General features: G+C 43.7%; 1 protein-coding gene across 4 annotated transcripts in view; it reads left to right on the forward strand.

Moving 5' to 3' along the window:
• The window catches only part of LOC115206284 (lissencephaly-1 homolog A), a 77874-nt gene extending 50917 nt beyond the window's left edge, over positions 1–26957 (forward strand). For all 4 annotated transcript variants that reach the window (XM_029773059.1, XM_029773058.1, XM_029773057.1 and 1 more), the window contains 9 exons: positions 2060–2144; positions 4449–4523; positions 5032–5238; positions 11616–11784; positions 13165–13267; positions 13424–13652; positions 19624–19725; positions 20018–20174; positions 23087–26957. In XM_029773059.1, the coding sequence (XP_029628919.1) occupies positions 2060–2144; positions 4449–4523; positions 5032–5238; positions 11616–11784; positions 13165–13267; positions 13424–13652; positions 19624–19725; positions 20018–20174; positions 23087–23160 (1201 nt within the window). In that variant the 3' untranslated portion in view covers positions 23161–26957. The remainder of the gene's footprint in view (positions 1–2059; positions 2145–4448; positions 4524–5031; positions 5239–11615; positions 11785–13164; positions 13268–13423; positions 13653–19623; positions 19726–20017; positions 20175–23086) is intronic.
• The last annotated feature ends 1006 nt before the right edge of the window (positions 26958–27963 follow it).

Genomic DNA, 27963 nt, shown 5'->3' on the forward strand with positions numbered 1-27963 from the left:
TGAATCCTGTGGCGCGATATTCAAATACCTTAGAAATGCTATTACTTCAATTTCTCAAACATATGACTATTTTACAGCATTTTAAAGACAAGACTCTCGTTAATCTAACCACACTGTCCGATTTCAAAAGGCTTTACAACGAAAGCAAAACATTAGATTATGTCAGCAGAGTACCCAGCCAGAAATAATCACACACCCATTTTTCAAGCTAGCATATAATGTCACAAAAACCCAGAAGACAGCTAAATGCAGCACTAACCTTTGATCTTCATCAGATGACACACCTAGGACATTATGTTATACAATACATGCATGTTTTGTTCAATCAAGTTCATATTTATATCAAAAAACAGCTTTTTACATTAGCATGTGACGTTCAGAACTAGCATACCCCCCGCAAACTTCCGGCGAATTTACTAACAATTTACTAAATTACTCACGATAAACGTTCACAAAAAGCATAACAATTATTTTAAGAATTATAGATACAGAACTCCTCTATGCACTCGATATGTGCGATTTTAAAATAGCTTTTCGGTGAAAGCACATTTTGCAATATTCTAAGTAGATAGCCCAGCATCACAGGGCTAGCTATTTAGACACCCAGCAAGTTTAGCCTTCACCAAACTCCGATTTACTATTAAAAGTTTGATTACCTTTCCTGTTCTTCGTCAGAATGCACTCCCAGGACTTCTACTTCAATAACAAATGTTGGTTTGGTCCCAAATAATCCATAGTTATGTTCAAACAGCGGCGTTTGGTTCGTGCGTTCAAGACACTATCCGAATGGTAAATAAGGGTTACGAGCACGGCGCATTTCGTGACACAAAAATGGTAAATATTCCATTACCGTACTTCGAAGCATGTCAACCGCTGTTTAAAATCAATTTTTATGCCATTTTTCTCGTAAAAAAGCGATAATATTCCGACCGGGAATCTGCGTTTAGGTAAATAGACGACAGAAAATAAAGCACGGGATCGACTCGTGCATGCGCCTAAGCCCATTATCCTCTTATCGGCCACTTGCCAAAAGCGCAAATGTGTTTCAGCCTGGGGCTGGAATGACATCATTCAGCTTTTTCCCGGGCTCTGAGAGCCTATGGGAGCCGTAGGAAGTGTCACGTTACAGCAAAGATCCTGAGTCTTCAATAAACAGAGACAAGAAAAACAAGATCTTGTCAGAGAGGGCACTTCCTTTAAGGAATCTTCTCAGGTTTTTGCCTGCCATATGAGTTCTGTTATACTCACAGACACCATTCAAACAGTTTTAGAAACTTTAGGGTATTTTCTATCCAAAGCCAATAATTATATGCATATTCTAGTTACTGGGTAGGAGTAGTAACCAGATTAAATCGGGTACGTTTTTTTATCCGGCCGTGTAAATACTGCCCCCTAGCCCTAACAGGTTAATGGAAACCCTGGTTCAGACAAGTTTCAGCTGAATTACTTTTAGCACTGAAATAACCTAGCCCTGGGTGGGTAAATTTAGCCTCAGCTGTGGCTTTAGTTCCAGGGTGCACCCACAGGTCAGTTAAGTGTGTGTGTGTGTGTGTTGGCCCAACCCTGAACAGAGGAAGAGTCAGGCAGTCATTTCACTGTGCATCTTCTCTCTGTCTGGTTTATCTCCATCTCATACCGCTAGCTCATCTTTCACTTGGCTCGTGTCTCGTCTAATGTAAAGAATTTTATAGAATAGCTGTGTGTGTGTGCAGACTCTGTAGTTGTTTCTGTGGTGTACAGTAGGCTTGTTTTCATTTTCTCTCTACTCTGTGGGAGTGATTCCTCCATTATTTGCCCAGAGCAACAAGATCTCATTATCGACAGCAAACATGTGCTATCTGTGCCAAATTGGTCTGTGCGTGTTTTTTTTCTTCTATAATGCATGTCAAACAAAAGACCAATGCAATTTACATGTTACTCAGACATGCTTATTTTCTTTATTTGTTTTACTTGTAGTCAAATCCCAGACTCAAGCCTTTTCTAAATTAAGTCAATGTCTCGTCTTCTAATCTCTACTGCTTTTAACAAGGTAACTAATTGCTGTTTTGTCCTATTGCAGAAATCGAGCGATAGCTGATTATCTTCGTTCCAATGGATATGAAGAGGCTTATTCAACGTTCAAGAAGGAAGCAGAATTAGACATGGTGAGTAATGATGGAACATTATATACACACACTATCAATCAAGCCTATTTGCCCAAACAATATGGCTTTAACTTCTGCTTTATTCCCCCTTTTAATTGACACAGACGCGTGACTGAAGCCATATGAGCCTGATTAAGGTGCTTTAGAGCCATGATTAGGTAGTCTGTCACACACACACACACACACACACACTCACGAGGGTGACGCTGCAGTCAGGGTTGTGGAACAGAAGCTGAAGATGCAGATAACCTTTCTCCCTTTCTTCCTAGCTGTGCTCTATCAGAGCTAATGTAACTGCAGGTAGCTAGCAGCTAAAGCCCCGAATGAAAGAGCCCTTTGAATTTATGCAATGAACAATCTCTCCTCAAACAAGACAAAACAAGGAGCCAAGACAACGTGTGGCAAGTTAACATGTAAATGCTCCCTCTGCCCCTCTTTCTCCCAGTCTTTGTCATTACCTGCCTATTTTTGTATAGCACAGATAGGAGAGGGTCTTCAGTCCTTCTCCCTAGTTAGTGGAAACAGGCTGAATAATAGATGATTACTATGGACGGAGAAGCTCTCTGATGCGTCTGACACCACACACGCATGCACTTTGGAAGGATTGTGTTAAAAGCCTGCCCTAATGATGCTGGCAATTCCATTAACAGCCTTCCATTGCCTTAATCTAGTCTATTCATTATCTGTTAAATGAGGAGGCTATGCCAATGGAGAATGAAGGCATTTCGCCTAATGCTACATTTACACAGCCTTTGTCTTGGGTTTCTTTTAAGACCTCCTAAAATAATGTAATGCGGTATCTAGGTGAGCAGAGTGGTGTTGAAGATGGCATACTAAACAGCATGCCACACCTCACGTCTGGCATGGCCCGCACGCGCGCACACATACACCCTGCTGATAGACTGGCAGACCATAGAGATAAGGTGGTGTGTGTGGAGCATTGACTGACTTTGTGTTAAGCCATCGGCAGATGGCAGATCACATTTCTCTCTCCTCCCTCTCTTCACAGGCACAGTGCCACGACTCCTTTCATCCCTCCATCACCTCTCCTCCTCCCCCCTTCTTATCGCTCCAAGCGCTGAGCGAGGCAGCAACTGTTCTCTTGTACACCTCTGCTATTTCTTCCAAGGAGCAGCAGCAGCTCAGCTTCAGTACACACACCTGCCCTCTGTGCCTGCAGCACTACTTCACACATCAACATTTTCTCTCTTCTCCTAAGAGGGGAAAGAAATGGGTTAAATCTACCACAAAGCAATTTTTTCCCCCCTCACTGAAACTGGTTAGCCTGTCAATCAGATTTTTGTATGGTTTGTTTGATAGCTGAGCTGAAGTTGGTGACCTGGTATAGTACTGAATCACCAGAGAGAGGTGCGTTGGGGTAGTACAGCCCATCTCCCTCGTGGCTCTTTCATCGTCTCCCATTAGTAACACCACATGAAGAGACAATGGAATTACGTACAAACTCTACTCAAACACACCATCCCTTACCTCTGAGTTTTTAGAGTTGAATAGCCACTTTAACAGGGTTGCAGATGTAAGTACAGGGTACAGTGAAATAATATGACCCTGATCAGTGTAAATGGATCTGATTAGCATGCTGTGGAGGCAGAGGCAAGTGTGGGGCTCAGCTGCAGGTGACTGTTAACTCGACCTCACCCTGGCCCATTGGCACCCCCAACACAAACAAGAGCTGGGGGGCTAGATATGTCTCACGTCTCCACACATACCAACCACCGCTTTGTCCTTTTCTGCCATCCCCTGAATAAAACATGTAGGCTCGTTTTTAGGCAACATGCCAGTCTTGATCTTGGCTAGTACCAGTAACAGGTTTCACTTAAGTTCGCCTTACTCCATACCCTAGCCATTCTGTAAACACGTACCAGAAGTCCCTCTCTTGCCCTTTAGAAAAATGGCCTCCACACCCCTGTTGCTCTCTGCCAGGCGCCCTGAAGTTAATTTCCCTCCCCAGTGTACTGTTTGAGGGCATAAACCCTTGTCTGCAGGAGATTAGCTTGTGTGAGGGGGATTAAGAATGTGTTTGTCTCTGTAAGTATGTCTCCGTATGGATGTGTGTTTACAATTGGCCTCAAGGCTGACTGTTTGGCTGTAGGGGTGTAAATCCCATTCCTTATTACTGCGCTCTCTCGCTCTACTGTACCCGAGGACTCTGTCTGCAATCACAGCTGCCCCTCAGGCAGACCCATAGACCCCACTGATTAGGCCTAAGCTAAATTCTGTGCTAGATTGTGTTTCTGTGTGCTTGCAGTGTTCTTTTCATAACTTTTTTTTTTCTTCCCCAACCAGAATGAAGAATTGGATAAGAAGTATGCTGGCCTTTTGGAAAAGAAATGGACCTCAGTCATCAGATTACAAAAGAAGGTTTGTTTTGTTTCAGGGGATGCTGTTGTAGCTGGGGATTGTGTCTCCTAGTCTTGGCCCATGACTGCGGCGGAACGTCATCTGAGCCGATACTCACTATACACAGCGTATTTAAAAAGGTTACACTACAAAGAATTGAATGTGCTAACCCAATGCCCTTAAGATATGAGATCGTTTGATATGGGTGGCTTTGATGTGCTTACTTAGAAGTACACTGAAGAAGCCAGCAGAGATTTCCATGTATCATCAGCATTAGCAAGCTTATATGAGACATTTTTGCTTGCCTTTACAGATTATACACGTACTGTATTCCAAAATGGAGGTTTTCCAAGCGTCTCAAAGTGCTTTACGTTGTAAGGGCTAAACTCACCTCATCCACCACTATGTATTTCCCACCAGATGATGCACGGCAGCCATTATGTGCCAGAAACGTCTAATTTCCTTCATAGTTACCGCATATCCTACTGTCACGGTATTACAATGTCTACATATGCCCCCTGACCCGAAGGTGATGGAGCTGGAGTCAAAGCTGAACGAGGCCAAGGAGGAGATCACCTTGGGTGGGCCCATAGCCCAGAAGCGTGACCCCAAAGAGTGGATACCTCGCCCGCCGGAGAAGTACGCGCTGAGCGGCCATCGTTCCCCCGTCACACGTGTCATCTTCCACCCAGTCTTCAGTGTCATGGTGTCTGCCTCCGAGGACGCCACAATAAAGGTCAGTAGAATATAAGAACCATCATAAACAACAGGTCTTTACTGTCTGTTATTCTCCAGGGAAACAATTAAACGATGTATAAACAAAGTGATGTGCTTAAATGAGATTCAAGCAACCCGCCCCAAACAACTTCCCCAACACTGTGCTGGCAAGTTATTTTATCCACTTGTATGGGAGTTGACTGTATATGTATAACTGCAACCAATAAGGACGCTGATTTGGCCCATTTATTTATTTTTATTGATTTAAAAAATAATTTTTTTGACCTTTATTTAACTAGGAAAGTTAGTTAAGAACACATTCTTATTTTCAATAATGGCCTAGGAATGGTGGGTTAACTGCGTTGTTCAGGGGCAGAAAAAACAATCAATCAATCATAATCACTAGTTAACTCCACATGGTTGATATTACTAGTTTATCTAGCCTATCCTGCATTGCATATAATCGCTTAGGTACACGTTGCTCCAACCATAAACATCAATGCCTTTCTTAAAATCAATACACAGAAGTATATATTTTTAAACCTGCATATTTAGCTAAAATAAATCCAGGTTAGCAGGCAATATTAACCAGGTGAAATTGTGTCGTTTTGCGTTCATTGCACGCAGTCAGGGTATACGCAACAGTTTGGGCCGCCTGGCTCGTTGCGAACTAATTTGCCAGAATTTTACGTAATTATTACATAACACTGAAGGTTGTGCAATGTAACGGGAATAACATTTTGTTCTCAAGATGATAGTTTCCGGATTCGACCATATTAATGACCTAAGGCTCGTGTTTCTGTGTGTTATGTTATAATTACGTCTATGATTTGATAGAGCAGTCTGACTGAGCGATGGTAGGCACCAGCAGGCTCGTAAGCGTTCATTCAAAATAGCACTTTCGTGCGTTTTGCCAGCAGCCCTTCGCAATGCATTGCGCTGTTTATGACTTCAAGCCTGTCAACTCCCAAGATTAGGCTGGTGTAACCGATATGAAATGGCTAGCTAGTTAGCGGGGTGCGCGCTAATAGCGTTTCAAACGCCGCTCTGAGACTTGGAGTAGTTCTTTCCCATCCTCTACATGGGTAACGCTGCTTGGAGGGTGGCTGTTGTCGATGTGTTCCTGGTTCGAGCCCAGGTAGGAGCGAGGAGAGGGACGGAAGCTATATTGTTACACTGGCAATACTAAAGTGCCTATAAGAACATCGTATAGAGAGAAATAGTCCTATAATAACTACAACCTAAAACATCTTACCTGGGAATATTGAATACTCATGTTAAAAGGAACCACCAGCTTTCATATGTTCTCATGTTCTGAGCAAGGAACTTAAACGTTAGCTTTCTTACATGGCACATATTGCACTTTTACTTCCTTCTCCAACACTTTTTTGTTTTTGCATTATTTAAACCAAATTGAGCATGTTTCATTATTTATTTGAGGTTAAATTGATTTTATTGATGTATTATATTAAGTTAAAGTAAGTGTTCAGTATTGTTGTAATTGTCATTATTACAGATAAATAAAATAAAAAATCAGCAGATTTAATCGGCAGCGGACTTTTTGGTCCTCCAATAATCGGTAACTGTGGCGAGAAATCATAATCGGTCAACCTCTATTCCACATCCATCTTCTTTACCTGTGGGATAGTCTTAAACCAGCCAACTGGACAGCTGATAAAACTGGGTTTGCACACCCCAAGAATTTCTGCACAAACTCTCAGAAACCGTCTCAGGGAAGCTCATCTGCATGTTTGTCAGTGTCTTGACCTTGACTGCAGTTTGGCATTGTAACCGACTAAAGTGGGAAAATGCTCACCTTCGATGGCCCCTGGCACACTGGAGAAGTGTGCTCTTCACGGATGAATCCCGGTATCAACTGTTGCGGGCAAATGGTGGTGTGTATGCAAGCGATTTGCCAATGTCAACATTGTGAATAGAGTGCCCCATGGTGGCGGTGGGGTCATTGGATGGGCAGGCATAAGCTATGGACAACGAACACAATTGCATTTACAATGGCAATTTGAATGCACAGAGATACCATTACGAAATCCTGAGGCCCATTGCCATGCCGTTCATCTGCCGCCATCGCCTCATGTTTCAGCATGATAATGCACAGTCCCATGTCGCAAGGATCTGTACACAATTCCTGCAAGCTGAAGATGTCACCAGACATGTCATGCATTGAGCATGTTCGGCATGCTCTGGATTGACGTGTACGACGGCGTGTTCCAGTTCCCGCCAATATCCCTCAACTTCGCACAGCCATTGAGGAGGAGTGGGACAACATTCCACAGGCCACAATCAACAGCCTGATAAACTCTATCCAAAGGGGATGTGTCACGCTGCATTAGGCAAATGGTAGTCCCACCAAATACTGACTAGTTTTCAGATCCACGCCCCTACCTTTTTTTAAAGATACCTATGACCAACAGATGCATATCTTTATTACTGGTCATGTGAAACCCACAGATTAGAGCCTACTGAATTTATTTCAATTGACAGATTTCCTTATGAACTCTAACTCGGTAAATTGTTATTTATATTTTTGTTCAGTGTAGTTGGTGCAAGTGTGTACTCAGGCCACATCGATAATGACAATATTACAATATCAGTGTCAATCTAAGTTTGGATTTTGAGAAAATGTGAAGACATTAAAATGACTATTTTGAGGTACATTTCAGAATTAAATTGTTTAAAAGCATATAGTATTACTTGACCTGTTCTAAACCCAAATATGCCAAATACGAAAGTGTAAGTTACAACCTTTATTCTAAAATGGATTAAATAGTTTTTTTCCTCATCTACACACACTACCCCATAATGACAAAGCAAAAACAGTTTTTAGAAATGTTTGCAAATGTAAAAATAACACTTACATATGTATTCAGACCCTTTACTTAGAACTTTCTTGAAGCACCTTTGACAGAAATTCAGCCACGAGTCGTCTTGGGTATGACGCTACAAGCTTGGCACACCTGTATTCGGGGAGTTTCTCCCATTCTTCTCTGCAGATCCTCTCAAGCTCTCAGGTTTGATGGGGAGCGTTGCTGCACAGATCATTTCAGGTCTCTCCAGAGATGTTTGATCACATTCAAGTCTGGGCTTTGGCTGGGCCACTCAGAAACTTGTCCCGAAGCCACTCCTGCATTGTCTTGGCTGTGTGCTATGTGCTTAGGGTCTTTCTCCTGTTGCAAGGTGAACCTTTACCCCTGTCTGATATCCTGAGCACTCTGGAGCAGGTTTTAATCAAGGATATCTCTGTACCTTGCTCTGTTCATCTTTCACTTGATCCTGACTGGTCTACCAGTCCCTGCCACTGAAAAACATCCCCACAGCATGATGCTTCCACCACCACGCTTTACCGTTGGGGTGGTGCCAGGTTTCCTCCAGATGTGCCATTTGGCATTCAGGCCAGAGTTCAATCTTGCTTTCATCAAACCAGAGAATCTTGTTTCTTATGGTCAGAGTCCTTTAGCTGCCTTTTGGCAAACTCCAAGCGGGCTGTTGTGCCTTTTTACTGAGCAGTGGGTTCCATCTTGCCACTCTACCATAAAGGCCTGATTTTGGTAGAATGCTGCAGAGATGGTTCTCCCATCTCTGCAGAGGAACTCTGGAGTGACCATTGGGTTCTTGGTCACCTCCCTGACCAAGGCCTTTCTCCCCTGATTGCTCAGTTTTGCCAGGCAGCCAGCTCTCGGAAGTCTTGGTGGTTCCAAACTTCTTCCATTAAGAATGATGGCCACTGTTCTTGGGGACCTTAAATGCTGCAGAAATATTTTGAAAGATGGTGTGCGCTGTAGCAGACTTCATTCTCTATTGACTTGCATTGGATTTGCTTAGCTGTATAATATGCTCTAGGCGTGTGTGGATTTCTTTTAGATATGTTTTTTAACAATAACAGAGGAGAGATGCTCATAAAACGATAGTGTTTTGCTTTTAGCTGCATTCCCAAAGCGATGAGCTCTGCTTCCTTGTTGTTCATTCAGCCTGTGTGCCAGCCTGGCATCGCATCAGCACTACCTAATACCTACCACACTTGCTCGCTCGCTTTCTCCCGCTCGCGCTCTCCTTTTATCAGGAAACGCCCTACAGCAACACCCCTCTCTCCCCCTCTTTCGATTTGACATCCATAATTTGCTATTTTTAAATGCATTAATACAGGCAGTATAATAATAACTCTGGTTCGTCTGCCATGCTGTTTTTACAGCCAGTCTGGTCTGCTTCGCTACCACAGCGAGCTACCTCTGTGCCTAAATGAGTATAAATATTTCTGCTGTATCTTTTATTCATGTGGAATCAGTCGCCTGTTCTCTATTTTGCCACACTCCCTCCAGGGCCCTTCACCACCTCCTCCCTCCTTCTTTTACCCATGTTATTTCATATTTCGCTTGAGTGCTGGCCCTCCTGCCACGACCACCATCCAGCCATCCCAGAGCAGGCACAGTCAGGCCTCAAATCTCCCAATCTGCCCTCTTATGCCGCTTCTTCTTTCCTAGCCTGGCTCGCCTCACTCTGTGCCCTACTTTCCCTCCAGACCTTGCTGTTAAATCTTTAACTGGGGAGCTGAACGTAAGAGCTCTGCACACTGACATTCTCTTTGACATTCCAGTAAGGCTGTTGGTTTGCCTGCAGTCAAACTAGTCTCTCTTTCTCCTCTTTTAGTATGCAGGGAGTAATTGTCAGGGCTTTGATGCTCTGCTTGCCCTCATTCCTTCCCACTCTGGTCCTCTGCTCTCCCTTCTGTTAACGTAGCAAATCTATGCAATCCATTTTTATATTTTATATATATATATATTTTTTTTTTTGACGTGTTACTGTCCTTGAGCTTGCCACCTTGGCAGTATGTAAATCAGCAGGTTTTGTGAGCAGTGAGCCTTCTCTCCTTCCTTTGCTCTCGGTGTGTCTCACATTCCCTTTCTCTGCATGGTGATAAGAAGCCCTGTCCCTCACACTAAACTAGGCCAAACAGCTTGAGGTTGAGTGTCAGGTTAACTGCTGCTTATGGGAAGAAAGACCCTGCGGAGGCCTTCAGCACAGACTGGACCACATTATTTTAAAGTGACTTTTAGTGTCATTCTCTCAAGTAGGCCTATATTAATTACTGATTTGGTCTTTAAATTGAATATAGCTTATTTTCAGTTGGTCAATGGAAAGAGTTAATCAATGTTAGTCTCTCACTCTTAGAGCCACATCGTTGCGAGTGGCGTACATTCATTTTATGGTTGTTTATCTCGTGCTGTTGTCAGTACATAAACAGTTCATTTTCAGGTTAGCCTCTGACCTTATTACCTAATGACATTGTGCAGTGCATCTATACTGCAGCTTACTGAGCTAATAGGATACATTGATCTGCAGAAGAAAATACCATAAAAGCTGTAATAAATTGCACCACTATGTTTCACTAGCCCGCCACTTGCATAGGTAACACAAGCTCAGCACTGATGGGTTTGGTGGCAGAAGCACAAGCTCAGCAGACTAAGTAATGGTCTTGGTGGTACTGGCAGACTTAACACCACGCCATACTGGGGTGGATTTTGTGGTAGACTAGACTCAAAACGGGTGGGGGCGGGTGGACTTGGCAGTGGAGAAAGCCTAAATGAGGCAGAAGGAGTGGGCTTCTGTCAGTCTGCCCCCCCCCCCCCCCCCCCCCCCCCCACCAATGCTCAGCGATGGAGGAAAAGCTTATCCCCCACAGTGTCTGCCTGCCTGTCTGGAAACGCAGGGTAATGTGATACCCATCATGTTTTAGATGCAGCCAAACTAGTGTTTGTTGCTGACCCTGCTATTTAAGACCCAAATCCACTGTCAATATCAACACAATCACAATATACATTTATTCAACCACCCTAGGCTTATTTGGGGATATTTGAATTTATACGCTTCACAGACAAATGTATTCTGCTAGAAACAGTAACTTAATCAGACAAATGTTTTGAACGTTGAATATGTATGGGGTCGGTGTTTGCATGTCGACGCCGTCTGGCTTGTAGGCTCGTCATTCTGTGCTATTTTGAGCTCTAGAGACAAACCTCAGACAGTGAACTGTGGGTATTTAATGTCTAGAGAAGTCTGTCTGGCACCTCACCCAGGATGTATTGGCTCTCTTGTGATATGATATTAATATGATCTTCTACTGCATTTTATGGATCTATCCTCATCTCTCTATGCCAGTCACAGCCTGCCTCCTGTAAGCCTGTTTTGGCTGCTTGGTCGCTCGGGGAAGAGGCAGTGTCACGGTGCAGACTAGGCTAGACGAGACAGTGGTATTTGGGGTCTCTGTTGCGGTGTGGGGACTTTTAGATTTTGGAGAGCAGCTGAGGGGTGTTCTGTTCATGTTTGTTTTCATGTGTTATGTTCACACAGCAGCTGAAATTGTGTGTTTTCTCTCCTTGCCAGGTGTGGGACTATGAGACAGGAGACTTTGAGCGGACGCTGAAGGGTCACACAGACTCTGTCCAGGACATATCCTTTGACCATACTGGCAAGCTGTTGGCCTCCTGCTCTGCAGACATGACCATCAAGCTGTGGGACTTCCAGGGCTTTGAGTGCATCAGAACCATGCATGGTGAGGGGACTGGAGGGACAGGAGTAGATGGGTGGGACTGTCTAGAGAGATAATCGTTTGAAGGATATTATGTCTTACACCATGAGGAGGACCAGGGATGGCGAGGTATGTGTGATTGTTTGGTTCAGGCAAAGCTTGGATGAGCAATTCCAGACGTGTATGTGTGAGCATGTGTTTGGATGGTGCGTTGGGACACAGGTGCTACCGATGCTGTTCATTATCACATATATGGCTCATCCTCACTTTCGTTCATGGCTATCTGCTTCAATTAACAGAAAACCCAGTGAAACACAGGAGCTTCGCATCACAACCAAATTCTGTCACACAGGCTTTAATGTTAATGCCAGCCATTCCACACTTCTTAACATCCTCCCCAATCCAACTCCTACAGGCGGTGGGGACTTTCTCTCTCTCACACACACACACACACACACACACACACACACACACACACACACACACACACACACACACACACACACACACACACCCTCAAGACGAGGTGCTATTTCTCATATCATCAGCACTCTAAATGTACCAGTCCTTAGGCAGTGTCACTGCCCCTCCCCTCTTTTAATCCTAATTGCTGGATAATTCCAAGCGGCACATTTTACGTGTCTTCAGGCCCCCCTGAAACAGATAACAGCCCTTTGAGCCTTCCACCACCCATTATTATAACAGCCATAGCGCACTGTGGGGCTCCCCCCCACCCACACACTACCCCTCCCCACCACATATATTTAAGCTTGCCTTTTTAGAGCCTCCTTAGTTTCCTAATCTTTTTATCAGATTAAAGATGGCTGGTTTGGTCTCTAGGTAATTAACTGCCTCTTCTCCAGGAACAAAGACCCTGGGTGTAATTGGCCATCTCACTACTCATGCTAATTTGAACAAAACCAATTTTTATGGCATGTTTTAGTTCCGGTGACATTATGAAGGGGATGCGAAGGACTTCTTGTCAAAGTGGGTGGCATTCAGAAATGGAAAGGCTTGGGCAGGAAAAGCTGGCTAACAATGCATTTAGCCCAACTGGCCTCTGTCTAAAGTACAGTACTTGGACATTTAACCAATAGTTATTTGTCATTGGTTGTTTTGGAAAGGGGATACCTAGTCAGTTGCACAACTGAATACATTTAATTGAAATGTGTCTTCCACATTTAACCCAACCCCTCTGAATCAGGGAGATGCAGGGGGGACTGCCTTAAATTGATGTCCACATCATCGGCGCCGGGGGGTTGTTGGTAGAATGGCACATTTTGTCAACCTTGCCAGCTCGGGGATTTGAGCCAGCAACCTTCCGGTTACTGGCTCAGCGCTCTCAACCGCTAGGCTACCTATGGCCAAGTGAAGGTTTCATTGCGTTGTCTTTTTGTTTTCCAGGACACGATCACAATGTTTCATCTGTAGCCATCATGCCCAATGGAGATCACATAGTATCTGCCTCGAGGGACAAAACCATTAAAATGTGGGAGGTGGCCACTGGGTAAGTATGTTGCCAAATAGCAGTTCTTACCGTAAGCCAAAACGTTCACATAAGTGTGCAGGAGCTTCTCTTCTTTTAAGTAGTATTCAACATTTCCTATGCCTCTGCGAAGTAAGCAACCATCTTTAACCCATCTCCCCTCTTCCCATCCATCAGCTACTGTGTGAAGACGTTCACGGGCCACAGGGAGTGGGTGAGGATGGTCCGGCCCAACCAGGACGGCACCCTGATCGCCAGCTGCTCCAACGACCAGACGGTGCGTGTGTGGGTGGTGGCGTCCAAGGAGTGCAAGGCCGAGCTGCGGGAGCACGAACACGTTGTGGAGTGCATCTCCTGGGCCCCTGAGAGCGCCCATCCCACCATCTTGGAGGCCACCGGCTCAGAGGTGAGGAGCTTGACACTGAAATACTGATATACACACTGAACTATAAAGCCTTTGTTCCCCCCTTCATTCCTCGAAACGCCACCTGCTGACTCTTCAAAAGCACCTTAACCTTATGCCCTGTCCCTGGATCTGTGCCAAAACCTTTATGTACAGTGCATTCAGGAAGTATTCAGACCCCTTCCCTTTTTCCACATTTTATTACGTTACAGCTTTATTCTAAAATGTATTAAATAAAACATTTTCCTCGTCAATCTGCACACAATTCCCCATAATGACAACGTGAAAACAGGTTTTTAGGATTTTTTCCAAATGTATTAAAAACCTTATGTAAATAAGTATTTAGACCCATCTCAATAAGACTCGAAATTAAGGTGAGGTGCATCACGTTTCCATTGATAATCCTAGATGTTTCTACAACTTGATTGGAGTCCACCTGTGGTAAATTCAATTGATTGGATATGATTTGGAAAGGCACACACCTGTCTATATAAGGTCCCACCGTTGACAGTGCATGTCAGTAAAAACCAAGCCATGAGGTCGAAGGAATTGTCCGTGGAGCTCCGAGACAGGATTGTGTTGTGGCACAGATCTGGGGAAGGGTACCAAAACATTTTCTGTAACATTGAAAGTCCCCAAGAACACAGTGGCCTCCATCATTCTTAAATGGAAGAAGTTTGGAACCACCAAGCCTCTTCCTAGAGCTGGCCGCCCGGCCAAACTGAGCAATCGGGGGTGAAGGGCCTTGGTCAGGGTAGTGACTAAGAATCCAATGGTCACTCTGACAGAGCTCTAGAGTTCCTCTGTGGAGATGGGAGAACTTTCCAGAAGGACAACCATCTCTGCAGCACTCCACCAATCAAGCGTTTATGGTAGGGGCCAGACGGAAGCCACTCCTCAGTAAAAGGCACATGACAGCCTGCTTGGAGTTTGCCAAAAGGCACCTAAAGACTCTCAGACCATGAAAAACAAGATTATTTGGCCTGAATGCCAAGCGTCACGTCTGGAGAAAACTTGGCATCATCCCTAAGGTGAGGTGTGGTGGCAGCATCATGCTGTGGGGATGTTTTTCAGCGGCAGGGAGTTGGAGACTAGTCAGGATCGAGGGAAAGGTGAACGGAGCGAAGTACAGAGATTCTTAATGAAAACAACCTGTTCCAGAGCACTCAGGACCTCAGAATGTGGCGAAGGTTCACCTTCCAACAGGACAATGACCCCAAGCACACAGCCAAGACAACACTGGAGTGGCTTTGGGACAAGTCCTTGAGTGGCCCAGCCTGAGCCTGGACTTGAACCCGATCAAACATCTCTGGAGAGACCTGAAAATAGCTGTTTAGCGACGCTCCCCATCCAACCTGACAGAGCTTTTTCTTCTGCAGAGAAAAATGGGAGCAACTCTCCAAATACAGGTGTGCCAAGCTTGTAGCATCATACCCAAAAAGACTTGAGGCTGTAATCGTTGCCAAAGACGCTGAAACAAAGTACTGAGTAACGTGTCTGAATACTTATGTAAATGTGATTTCTGTTTTTTTTTTTAATACTTTTTTAAGAAATGCTATAAACCGTTTTTTTGCTTTGTCGTTATGGGGTGTTGTGTGTAGATTGAGGAGGAAAAAAGTATTTAATTAATCAATTTTAGAATAATACTGTAATGTAACAAAATGTGGAAAAAAGTCAAGTGGTCTGAATGCCTTCCGAGAGCATTGTATGTACATGCCTTAAGTAAAATGGTAATGTGACATCAAGATAATATTGTGCGCGCACCCATTTAAACGTTACAGCTCGGTACATACAAGTATCTGATTGCCCAAGGGAAAGTAGACCTAGATATTCCCGAGGGAACACCCAAGTTAATAATATGCCCACGTCCTACTGTGCGTGTGTTGCTTATGTCAAATGTACTTTGCTCTCCACCCTCCCTCTGACTTCCTATATATCTGGCTTATTTGGTCTCTCCTAACCTAAGATTGGCACCTCACAGAGCCAGACATGTTTGAGTCAGACCATGAAAATTACAGGAGCAACCCTGTCATGGCCCAGGGTCAGACCTTCACCATGCCCCTGTGAGTCCACACCCCCACCCCCACCCCGATGCCCTGTGAGTGTCCTGCTCTCCCAAGTCTTGTGATCATGCATGTCCAATTTCATTCGGTTTCATTCGATTAAAACATTTATCCTCACAGGCAGCTAGTGGCCCTGTCAAGAACCCTGTCTGCCTCGATGCCTGCACACAATGATACACAATATCCCGTGTTCTCACAGAAGGAGCCTGTTTTTCTCTTTAGCGCCCTCTTTCTGTATTTACCCTTTTGAATGGTTGATGTGCTAAGTCTGCATTGATGGTATTGTTGATCTTGGCTAAGGTATTGTTGTATGCGCACACACACACACACCCACACACATACCCCATTACCCTTGCCTTTGATCAAATGCTCCTTTTGAAGACTTGAAGAACTTGGTGCTTAGTAGCAGAGCTGGTTCAGGTAGAATGATTCTCCTGACATCAATTATACTGGCACACTTTAGGTTCTGTGAACTAAAGCAGCCAAATGTGAGTCTGACATTTAAGACTGGTCTCCTCTACATGCTGAGATGAGCATGCACAGGGGAACCCAAATTGTTAGAACATGCCCTCCCCTGTTTCAGAACTCTGAGGCATGTATTGACTTTTTATATCTGTGTGCACACATGTCCAGAAGTATGTGGACACCTGCTTGTCGAACATCTCATTCCAAAATCATGGGCATTAATATAGTTAGTCCCCCCTTTGTTGCTATACCAGCCTCCATACTTTTGGGAAGGCTTTCCACTAAGTGTTGGAACATTGCTGCGGGGACTTGCTTCCATTCAGCCACAAGAGTATTAGTGAGGTTGGGCACTGATGTTGGGTGATTAGGCCTAGCTTGCAGTCAGCATTCTAATTCATCCCAAAGGTGTTCGATGGGGTTGAGGTCAGGGTTCTGTGCAGGCCAGTCAAGTTCTTCCACACTGATTTTGACAAACCATTTCTGTATGGACTTCGCTTTGTGCACATGGGCATTGTCATGCTGAAGGCCAAACTTTTGCCTCAAAGTTGGAAGCACCGAATCATCTAGAATCTCATTGTGTGCTGTAGCATTAAGATTTCCCTTCACTGAGACTAAGGGGCCTAGTCCGAACCATGGAAAACAGCCCCAGACCATTATTCCTCCTCCACCAAACTTTACAGTTGGCGCACTGCATTCGGGTTGGTAGTGCCAAACCTAGATTTCTGTCGGACTGCCAGATGGTGAAGCGTGATTCATCATTCCAGAAAACACGTTTCCACTGGTCCAGAGTCCATTGGCGGCGCGCTTTACACCACTCCAGCCGACGCTTGGCATTGCGCATGGTGGTCTTAGGCCTGTGTGCGACTGCTCGGCCATTTCATGGTTCTCCTAATGAACAGTTAATGTGCTGACATTGCTTACAGAGGCAGTTCGGAACTCAGTAGTGTGTTGCAACCGAGGACAGACCATTTCTACGCGCTTTGCGGCTGAGCCGTGGTTGCTCCTAGACCTTTACACTTCACAATAACAGCACTTGCAGTTGACCGTGCCAGCTTTAGCAGGGAAGAAATTTGACGAACTGACTTGTTGGAAAAGTGGCATCCTATGACTGCCACGTTGAAAGTCACTGAGCTCTTCAGTATGGGCCATTTTTCTGCCAATGTTTGTCTATATGGAGATTGCATTGCTAAGTGCTCAATTTTATACACCTGTCAGCAACAGGTTGATCTGAAATAGACAAATTAATTTATTTGAAGGGTTGTCCACCTACTTTTGTATGTATAGTACACTGCTCAAAAAAATAAAGGGAACACTTAAACAACACAATGTAACTCCAAGTCAATCACACTTCTGTGAAATCAAACTGTCCACTTAAGAAGCAACACTGACAATAAATTTCACATGCTGTTGTGCAAATGGAGTAGACAACAGGTGGAAATTATAGGCAATTAGCAAGACACCCCCAATAAAGGAGTGGTTCTACAGGTGGGGACCACAGACCACTTCTCAGTTCCTATGCTTCCTGGCTGATGTTTTGGTCACTTTTGAATGCTGGCGGTGCTTTCACTCTAGTGGTAGCATGAGACGGAGTCTACAACCCACACAAGTGGCTCAGGTAGTGCAGCTCATCCAGGATGGCACATCAATGCGAGCTGTGGCAAGAAGGTTTGCTGTGTCTGTCAGCGTAGTGTCCAGAGCATGGAGGCGCTACCAGGAGACAGGCCAGTACATCAGGAGACGTGTAGGAGGGCAACAACCCAGCAGCAGGACCGCTACCTCCGCCTTTGTGCAAGGAGGAGCAGGAGAAGTACTGCCAGAGCCCTGCAAAATGACCTCCAGCAGGCCACATGTGCATGTCTGCTCAAACGGTCAGAAACAGACTCCATGAGGGTGGTATGAGGGCCCGACGTCCACAGGTGGGGGTTGTGCTTACAGCCCAACACCGTGCAGGACGTTTGGCATTTGCCAGAGAACACCAAGATTGGCAAATTCGCCACTGGCGCCCTGTGCTCTTCACAGATGAAAGCAGGTTCACACTGAGCACATGTGACAGACGTGACAGAGTCTGGAGACGCCGTGGAGAACGTTCTGCTGCCTGCAACATCCTCCAGCATGACCGGTTTGGCGGTGGGTCAGTTATGGTGTGGGGTGGCACTTCTTTGGGGGACCGCACAGCCCTCCATGTGCTCGCCAGAGGTAGCCTGACTGCCATTAGGTACCGAGATGAGATCCTCAGACCCCTTGTGAGACCATATGCTGGTGCGGTTGGCCCTGGGTTCCTTCTAATGCAAGACAATGCTAGGCCTCATGTGGCTGGAGTGTGTCAGCAGTTCCTGCAAGAGGAAGGCATTGATGCTATGGACTGGCCCGCCCGTTCCCCAGACCTGAATCCAATTGAGCACATCTGGGACATCATGTGTCGCTCCATCCACCAACGCCACGTTGCACCACAGACTGTCCAGGAGTTGGCGGATGCTTTAGTCCAGGTCTGGGAGGAGATCCCTCAGGAGACCATCCGCCACCTCATCAGGAGCATGCCCAGGCGTTGTAGGGAGGTCATACAGGCACGTGGAGGCCACACACACTACTGAGCCTCATTTTGACTCGTTTTAAGGACATCACATCAAAGTTGGATCAGCCTGTAGTGTGGTTTTCCACTTTAATTTTGAGTGTGACTCCAAATCCAGACCTCCATGGGTTGATAAATTGGATTTCCATTGATTATTTATGTGTGATTTTGTTGTCAGCACATTCAACTATGTAAAGAAAAAGTATTTAATTTTTCTTTCAGATCTAGGATGTGTTGTTTAAGTGTTCCCTTTATTTTTTTTGAGCAGTATATATAATATCCCACCCACACATTTGGCGATGCTTTGTATGCCTAGTGCCCAATAAATAGTTAGTGCTGAAGACCAAATATATCCTCTTCACTCATGGTTAGCTGCCGAAGATAGATGTTTTTAAAATAAGAAATGGATGGTTGTTTTAGTATGGGGAAAAATACAATTTACACTGCACCACAGACCATGTAGAAATGGAACAATTGAATCTAAGTGCAAATTTCGGTCTATAATCAAATATTGATCTCAGCTGTAAGGTCCCCTCAGTGCAAGTTTCTGATTCTGAACACAGTCACACTCTTATATGGAAGCAGAGTCTGTAATTGAACCTCTGAAGTGTAGGCATGTGCCCTGCTCTAGAGATGCATTCTCTGATAACTATTTTGTTGGTAGTCCATTTCCCCTGATTTTAAGGTGGTATTTATTTATCAAAGGCTGTGGTATAAAAATGTGTTTATTCCAAAGGCTGCTGGCTGCATATAGCCCTCACAACGAAATGATTAAGCGTTGACGTCCTGCAAGTGAATACTGCTAACGGTTCTGTTTTGGTATTTTACTGCGGCAATTGGAGCTCATCGTGTTCTTGTTCTCCCTGTGTCCTTCCAGTCTAAGAAGAGTGGTAAGCCGGGCCCTTTCCTGCTGTCTGGCTCCAGAGACAAGACCATCAAGATGTGGGATGTCAGCATTGGAATGTGCCTTATGACACTGGTGAGTGGACCATCAATCTTAGACATACAATAGATGCTAATTTCGATTCAGGCAATTTTTGGGGCGTAAATGTCCCATTTTATGTTGTTGAATCCAGTCCGCACATGACATGAATTGCAATAAGATTGACCTTCTTGAACCCTAGTCTTAACCAAACGCTCTGTCCCAGGTTGACTGGTTTCCTGAACTAAGCATAGTCCTGGACTAAAAAGCTAGTTTTAGTCCAGGAGTGGTCTGGGAAACTGACCCTAAATTTTGTATCAACAATTCTAACCAAATGCTTTTGTCCCAGGTTGGCCATGATAACTGGGTGCGCGGGATGCTTGTCCACCCCGGAGGCAAGTTCATATTAAGCTGTGCTGACGACAAGACCATAAGGATCTGGGACTACAAGAACAAGCGCTGCATGAAGACCCTGGGTGCCCATGAACATTTTGTTACCTCTCTGGGTAAGCCGCTCTCAATCTTTTCTTCTACAGCCAGTGTCAGTTGCAGCTGGGTCTTGTTCAGTGCGGCACACTAGCAAAATGTTAGTGCTGGGTGATTAACTGAAATTTCAGGTATTTCTTTTTTTTTTTACCCAACTAATTCCATTTATTTTATTTTTTTTCTATGCGCACATCACACAGTTTCTCTAGAGATCAATCAGATCCAGCCTGAACTGTGCTATGTAGTAGGGAGTTAGTTTCCAACTGGCCAATATTCTACTTAGTTTAACCCATAAAACATGGTCATTGACTACAATGACCATAATCCATTGCACATTTACTTGTCCTTTCTGTTTCTATTATGCCTGCTGCGGAAGAGAGAAGGATGCGTGATCGTGAGGTGATAACTTGCAAAGCAACAGCTGCTCTCTATCTCTACCTGAAAATACATAATCTTAGTGATTTTTGGTATTCAGCAGTCATAAGTATGCCTTATTTTTACTTTGAACTACAAAATAGTGATTTTGTCAGACACCAAAGGAATGAAATAAAGTAATGAAATAAAATCTGTAACACACACAACTGAAATATTTTATTAACCTTTCTGGGAAGGGGGTTCCGCTAGCGGAACACCTGGCCTACAGCCAGTGAAATTCAAACAACAGAAATCTCATAATTAAAATCCCTCAAACATACATGTATTATCCACCATTTTAAAGAAACGTCTCGTTCATCCAACCACAGTGTCCGATTTCAAAAAGGCTTTACAGTGAAAGCACACCATGCGATTATGCTAGGCCAGTGCCTAGCTACAAAAAAACCATACAGCCGTTTTCCAAAAAAGGAGAGGTGTCACAAAAGTCAGAAAGTGTTAAAATTAATCACTTACCTTTGATCTTCATCTGGTGGCACTCCCAGGACTCCATGTTAGACAATAAATGTTTGTTTTGTTCGATAAAGTTTATCTTTATGTCCAAATACCTCCTTTTTGTTTGCGCGTTTGGTCCAGTAATCCAAATGCACAAAGCGCGGGCACAAAGTCTAGACGAAAAGTCAAAGTTCCATTTGAGTTTGTAGAAACATGTCAAACGATGTTTCTAATCAATCCTTAGGGTGTTTTTATCATAAATATTCAATAATGTTTCAACCGGACAATACTGTTTTCATTAGAAAGGGAATGGAGCTCGCGCTCATGGCCACGTGCGTGACTAAACTGAAGGCTTTCACCTGGGCCATCTGCTTAGAGTGCTCTTATTCGCTCCCCTTTCACAATAGAAGCCTGAAACAACTTCTAAAGACTGACATCTAGTCGAAGCCTTAGGAAGTGTAATCTGACCCCACAGACACTGGATATTCGAAAGGCATTCACTTAAACTACAAACCTCAGAATTCCCACTTCCTGGTTTGATTTTTGTCAAGTTTTTGCCTGCCATATGAGTTCTGTTATACACAGACATTATTTTAACAGTTTTGGAAACTTTAGTGTTTTCTATCCAAATCTACTAATTATATGCATATTCTAGCTTCTGGGCCTGAGTAACAGGCAGTTTACTCTGGGCATGCTTTTCATCCAAACTTCCCAATGCTGCCCCCTATCCCTAAAGAGTTAAACTAATGGGAATAAATGAGAGTTAATAAGTGCTAAGCGGTAATGGAAAGTCACTATCATTGTACTTTAATTGTTTTAATTTGTTATAGCATTCCACACACAATGCGTAGTGCATTTAATGTTGGAAAAAAAAAAAATGAAATCGAACCGAAACTGAACCGACCTCAAAAATAACTAATCACGCATTCTGTCTCCTAGAGATGAACGTACTTTGGTGCGAAAAGTGCAAATCAATCCCAGAACAACAGCAAAGGACCTTGTGAAGATGCTGGAGGAAACAGGTACAAAAGTATCTATATCCACAGTAAAACGAGTCCTATATCGACATAACCTGAAAGGCCGCTCAGCAAGGAAGGAACCGCTGCTCCAAAACGGCCATAAAAAAGCCAGACTACTGTTTGCAACTGCACATCGGTACAAAGATCGTACTTTTTGGAGAAATGTCCTCTGGTCTGATGAAACAAAAATAGAACTGTTGGCCATAATGACCATTGTTTTGTTTGGAGGAAAAAGGGGGAGGCTTGCGAGGTGAAGAACACCATCCCAACGGTGAAGCACGGGGGTGGCAGCATCATGTTGTGGGGGTGCTTTGCTGCAGGAGGGTCTGGTGCACTTCACAAAGTAGATGGCATCATGAGGATGGAAAATGATGTGGATATATTGAAGCAACATCTCAAGACATCAGTCAGGAATTTAAAGCTTGGTCCTAAATGGGTCTTCCAAATGGGCAATGACCCCAAGCATACTTCCAAAGTTGTGGCAAAATGGCTTAAGGACAACAAAGTATTGGAGTGGCCATCACGAAGCCCTGACCTCAATCCTATAGAACATTTGTGGTCAGAACTGAAAAGCATGTGCGAGCAAGGAGGCCTACAAACCTGACTCAATTACACCAGCTTTGTCAGGAGGAATGTGCCAAATTTCACCTGACTTATTGTGGGAAGCTTGTGAAAGGCTACCTGAAACGTTTGACCCAAGTTAAACCATTTAAAGGCAATGCTACCAAATACTAATTGAGTGTAATGTAAACTTCTGACCCACTGGGAATGTGATGAAAGAAATAAAAGCTGAAATAAGTAATTCTCTCTCCTATTATTCTGACTTTTCACATTCTTAAAATAAAGTGGTGATCCTAACTGACCTAAGACATGGAATTTTTACTAGGATTAAATGTCAGGAAATGTGAAACTGAGTTTAAATATATTTGGGTATGTAAACTTCCGACTTCAATATATTCAGGTCATAATGCTATTTGGAATATTGGTTTGTGATGAATAACCCATCTACTCTTCCTTTGTACTAATGCCCTTTCTCTTCTCCTCAGATTTCCACAAGAATGCTCCGTACGTCGTCACCGGAAGCGTAGATCAAACAGTTAAAGTGTGGGAGTGTCGCTGATCCGATCAGACCACCACCACCCCCTCTCCTCCCACTCCAACCCCTGCACCCCACCTCACCTCCCACTGTCTCCTTCATCTCCTCTGGCTACACACACCATGGTTAATACCTTATCCTGTCATCACGCTCTCTGGTCCAATAACTATGGTCCTTTTATGTACATTATTCTGGATGTAGATTGAGCTATTAAATGTTGCACAGCAAAAAAAGTATTCTTGCATGGTGATGATGAATCCAAAATTGTATACTGTAAATTTACATGATAACGTTGTCTAGAAGTACCATAGGTTTAACATGGGCGGGGCTGTCTAAGTCTGTCACATGCAGCCTTACCTACCTACTTACTGAAGGCAGATGTTTCTTTGTGTGTGTGTGTCACAAATAGCTCCCTATGTGGTGCAATACCGATGACCAGGGCCCTTGTGCCCTGGTAAAAAGTAGTGCGCTATACAGGGAATAGGGTGCCATTTGGGACACACTCTTTGACTGGGTGTAAAATGTAGGGCACTAAAACCGATAATTTAAAAAACCGTTTCTTTTTGTGTCAGATTTCTTTTTGTCTGCCTACTTTTATTTTTTTCTCTCTCCTTTTCACTGTTGTAGTCTCTGTTGGTGATAAAAAAAAAAAAAAAGAAAATTGGGGGGGGGGACAAAAGGAAAAGTATAATCCCTTGATGCCGGAGGATATGAGATTCTGTCTGGGGGGGTTTATTGGAATTATCTGTAGCTTTGTAACATCACTTCTGAAGTGTGCATACTGTTTCTCTTCATGTGGAACTAGTGAATATATTAATTGCTGCATATACAAATGTTTCAAACTGTTTATTTTTGGACATCTGGGGGTTGAGACAAAACAGCTTTTTACTCTTGTCATGACGTGTCCTAAACTGAGTAGAAAAACGTAGAATTATCCTATCCAATAAATGTATTCTGCTTCACGTTTATTGAATCGGATAACATTTCTGTTTTGGCATCTCAATGAATTAACCTGGCTATGCTGTGCAGATGGTGCCCTTATTTCCGTTGGTTAGCATTTAGGCTAAACTCACAGTGGACTGTAAGCCTAAATGCTAACCTGAAAGCTATGTGAGCCGATAGCGTGAGGTTACTCCTCCCTGAAAAGCTGCCCCCTGTCTGTATGCCCCGGTACTGGGTCTTACTGTTGGCCGCAACTGATAAGGCGAGCTTCTCAGCCTTTCTCTAGCACTTGGCCCTTTAGCAGCAGACATCAGGGATCACCTCTTTTAATTTCAATTCACTTGAAAAGGATCTTTAGTTGTCTCCCTCCCTCTGTAAGATGGCTCATTGATGTCCCAAATCTAACCTGAGTGATTTTCCATTGGACTCAACTGAACTCTCCCTTTTTCTAACCATTTGATGAATCCGGTGTCTGCTGGGTTGTCTGTTATACTATAGGAATCATGTAAGCGATTTTTATGCTCAGTTGGCCATTGTCTTGTGCCGCTTGCATCTATGGGCTGTGTAAATTAGGGAGGGCAAGCTTAAGCTTTAGTTTTGGATGAAATATGCAAGTTTTGAATGAGTCGGACTGTGATACGCTGTCATAGCATGACAAGGAGTAAAAGTTGCCTCAGGTTTGTTTTGGGATATGCAAAAGATCTCTCCGGGGGGGAGAGGTAATAAAGCTGTTTCTGTGGGGGGGCAAAATACATGTAATTTTACTGAGCTGTAGGGAAGTGTCCAAATCGGTGTTTCCACCGAACTGACTGAACTATTGGGGGGGATTCATTCAATTGATGAAATAAAATGCTAGCAGTAGACATGCTAATGAATGCTTGTGCTCGCTGTACAGTAGAGCGGTCTGATGGTAGTTCTTGTAAAGGGATCGTCACCCCTAAACCTACGTAAAGCAGCTCCCTTCCCACAGAAAGGCCTTGGCTTTGGTCTTGGGCTAGTCTCCATTTGTGCCCAGAAGAGTGCTTAGACTCCTAGTGAAGAGCCCTCGAGGCGAGACTCCACAGGCCGACTAACACATTGCAGTCGTCTCCTGGGTGGCAGGCAGATCTTTTATCATATTCTGTTCATTTTAGGAGCTAGGAGGCTGAACAAAATGAAAACCAAATCCCTCCATTTCCCTTAAAAAATAAATAACATCTTGCTGCTTCTTACGCTGCAGCAGGTGAGGGAAAAATCCTATTGTCTGGCACATCCCTGCTTTTCGGCAGATCTTTGGTCCTTTGTCGGACTGATGATCGAAGATGTAAGAAATTTTAAAATACTTAATAAAATGCATAAACAATTTTTATCAGCCTTTTTCCATTGATGCACTTCTATAATAAAGAATTCCACTTGCTTAACTGATCTTATCTTAAGGTTCTTTGCTGAATATCTTCCTGTGTGTATTTGTTTGGGTGTAGCTAGCTGCTGCTGCTGACCTTTGAACCCTCATAGTGGCTAGTTTGACCTGCCGACAATAGAACTGCTGCATGTGCCCCTGTTGTACCAGGGGCTGAGCTGTCTGGTTTGGTGGGCCTTTCAAGTGCTGTGATGTAAGCCACTGAACACTCGGGCCGAGTCTGACATGGCACCCTATTCCCTAAAAGTAGTGCACTTCAGACACAGACTCAATCAGCCACAGGCCACCCCGCTAAACTGTCATGCTAATTGGTCCACTTGACAAACGATATACTGTTAAGAGCGAGAAGTAGGATAAGAGAACTCCATCTCTTATGAGAGGGTTGTACTCCTACTGTCTCTTATATGGTTTCTATGTATACTGTGTATTTTGCATATTGACTTTTCAAAGACACCAGACAGACTCTACCAGACAGGTTGGCTCAGGCTGGCATGATGGCTGCAGACAGCTCTGTACTTAATGTGGTTGTTTGCTGCTGTTAGGAGGACAGGTCTGTAAATTAATGAACTGGATCCTTCCCCTGTATATGTGATGGGATTGTGGCAGACTAAAGCTGCTCTAAGAGAAAATAATCTTCTCATTGAGAGAATACCACTTATGCCTCCTCTAGACTTGAGACCTCCATGCATTTAGACAGACCCAGACTGGTCTTTCTCCAAGCTGCCTTTTCTGTCAGTGGGAGACTTTGATTGGAGAGTCGTCATGCATTACTCCATACACCAGCAATCGATAGGACAATTGGACATGGTGGTGCTGATGCACCATAAAACGTGTTTTAGCTGAAGCTTAAAATGTTTTAACTGTAGTAGGACATTCTGGTGTAGCTTCAGCATTCAGATGTTCTGCTCTCGATGCTAGACTAAGTTAGCTTCCTGATTTAAGCCGATTTTCTCTGATTGGCTAAATTCAGAATTACAAAATCGGGGTCCTTGGGTGTAAATTCTAAACCAGGCCTGAAGTGAACCTAAATGGATATTAGACAACTCTTATTATTATTGGAAAAACTCAGCTTTCCCTTTCTTGGGTTAGACAAGGTCTATAAACAAATTGTCGGGAGGGAGAATGTGTCTCTTGTAATATAGTTATCATTGAATGAATGCTTTATACAACTGTGCTGTTGTACCTACCCTGTGAAAATAAATCACTTTTTGCCATTTGCAGGTCCCAAGCAATCTCTATGCTGCACTGGTTAGGTGGATCAGAGGGACTGGCAGACAAGCTTACACTGTCTGTTGGTCCTTTCCCCCAGTATCAAGTCCATCTGTCTGCTATATTCTGCCTTGTGAATAGATTGAGGGCTTCAGACTTCTTCACACCTTGAACAGGATTTGTTTTGCTTTCATGGTCATTCTCACGTTCAGCAAAATTGTTAACATCTGGATGTCATTATTGTTTGCAACATTAAACAAAAATCTGTAAATGTTGTCCTTTTTATTGGGTTGGAGGGAGGTTCTCAAAGAACATGCACAGCTTGACATATTACATGTCTATAACAAGTTCACACAGGGATTTACTGATTTTGAGCTAAAGGTTTCAATGAAGGCGTGTCTAAACATTTCATGATTTTCTTCAGTGAATGCATAATGTATATTTTTCTTGGGTCAATAATGATAGACAGACTAGGGCTATTGACAATCATTAAATGTTCATAATTACATTGTATACTGTGTATATGAAGTATTAATATAATGGGAGGGATTCATTATTAATGTTCACAGCTGTGAGGTATGCCTGGCGATGATGGAAACCATACTTGGAACAGAATATTAGACATTTTACATTAATAGACCTCAATCTTACGTTTCTAAGAAAGACCATGTTGGGGTCTTCAGTTCTTTGCATTCTACCAGGTAAGTGCATGGTAACACCTGGTTGGAAACTTTATACTACATCTAATTTTCTGACTACAATACAATAAATGTATTATTGAAAATAACAGGTGAAGTGTAAAATGCAGCTCTGGGTACAGATGAATCTTGTTGAGAAGTTTAGGCTATGACTCAAAAGTATACTTGCTCAAGCAATAGTTAAATTCACTTGGACACATTTGAGCAAGTGTCAACATCTTGTACTGTAGCCCCTTTGCAATGTTTGACTGGGTGGGTGAGGTGTACAATTGCCATGTTGCCATCTGCTTCTGAAAGAATTCAAGTGTAAGGAAGCATAATTTGTATGTGAATAATAGATCAATCAACCACACACTCAAGATCATTTATAAAATTGCTGCCAGAATACTACTGATGACACACATGGCCAAGAGTATGTGGACACCTGCTCGTCGAACATCTCATTCCAAAATCTTGGGAATTAATATGGAGTTGGTTCCCCCTGTACTGTTATAACAGCCTCCACTCTTCCGGGAAGGCTTTCCACTAGATGTTGAAACATTGCTGTGGGGACTTGCTTCTGTTCAGCCACAAGAGCAT

The sequence above is a fragment of the Salmo trutta genome, chromosome 13 (assembly GCF_901001165.1).
Source record: "Salmo trutta chromosome 13, fSalTru1.1, whole genome shotgun sequence".
NCBI lineage: Eukaryota > Metazoa > Chordata > Actinopteri > Salmoniformes > Salmonidae > Salmo > Salmo trutta.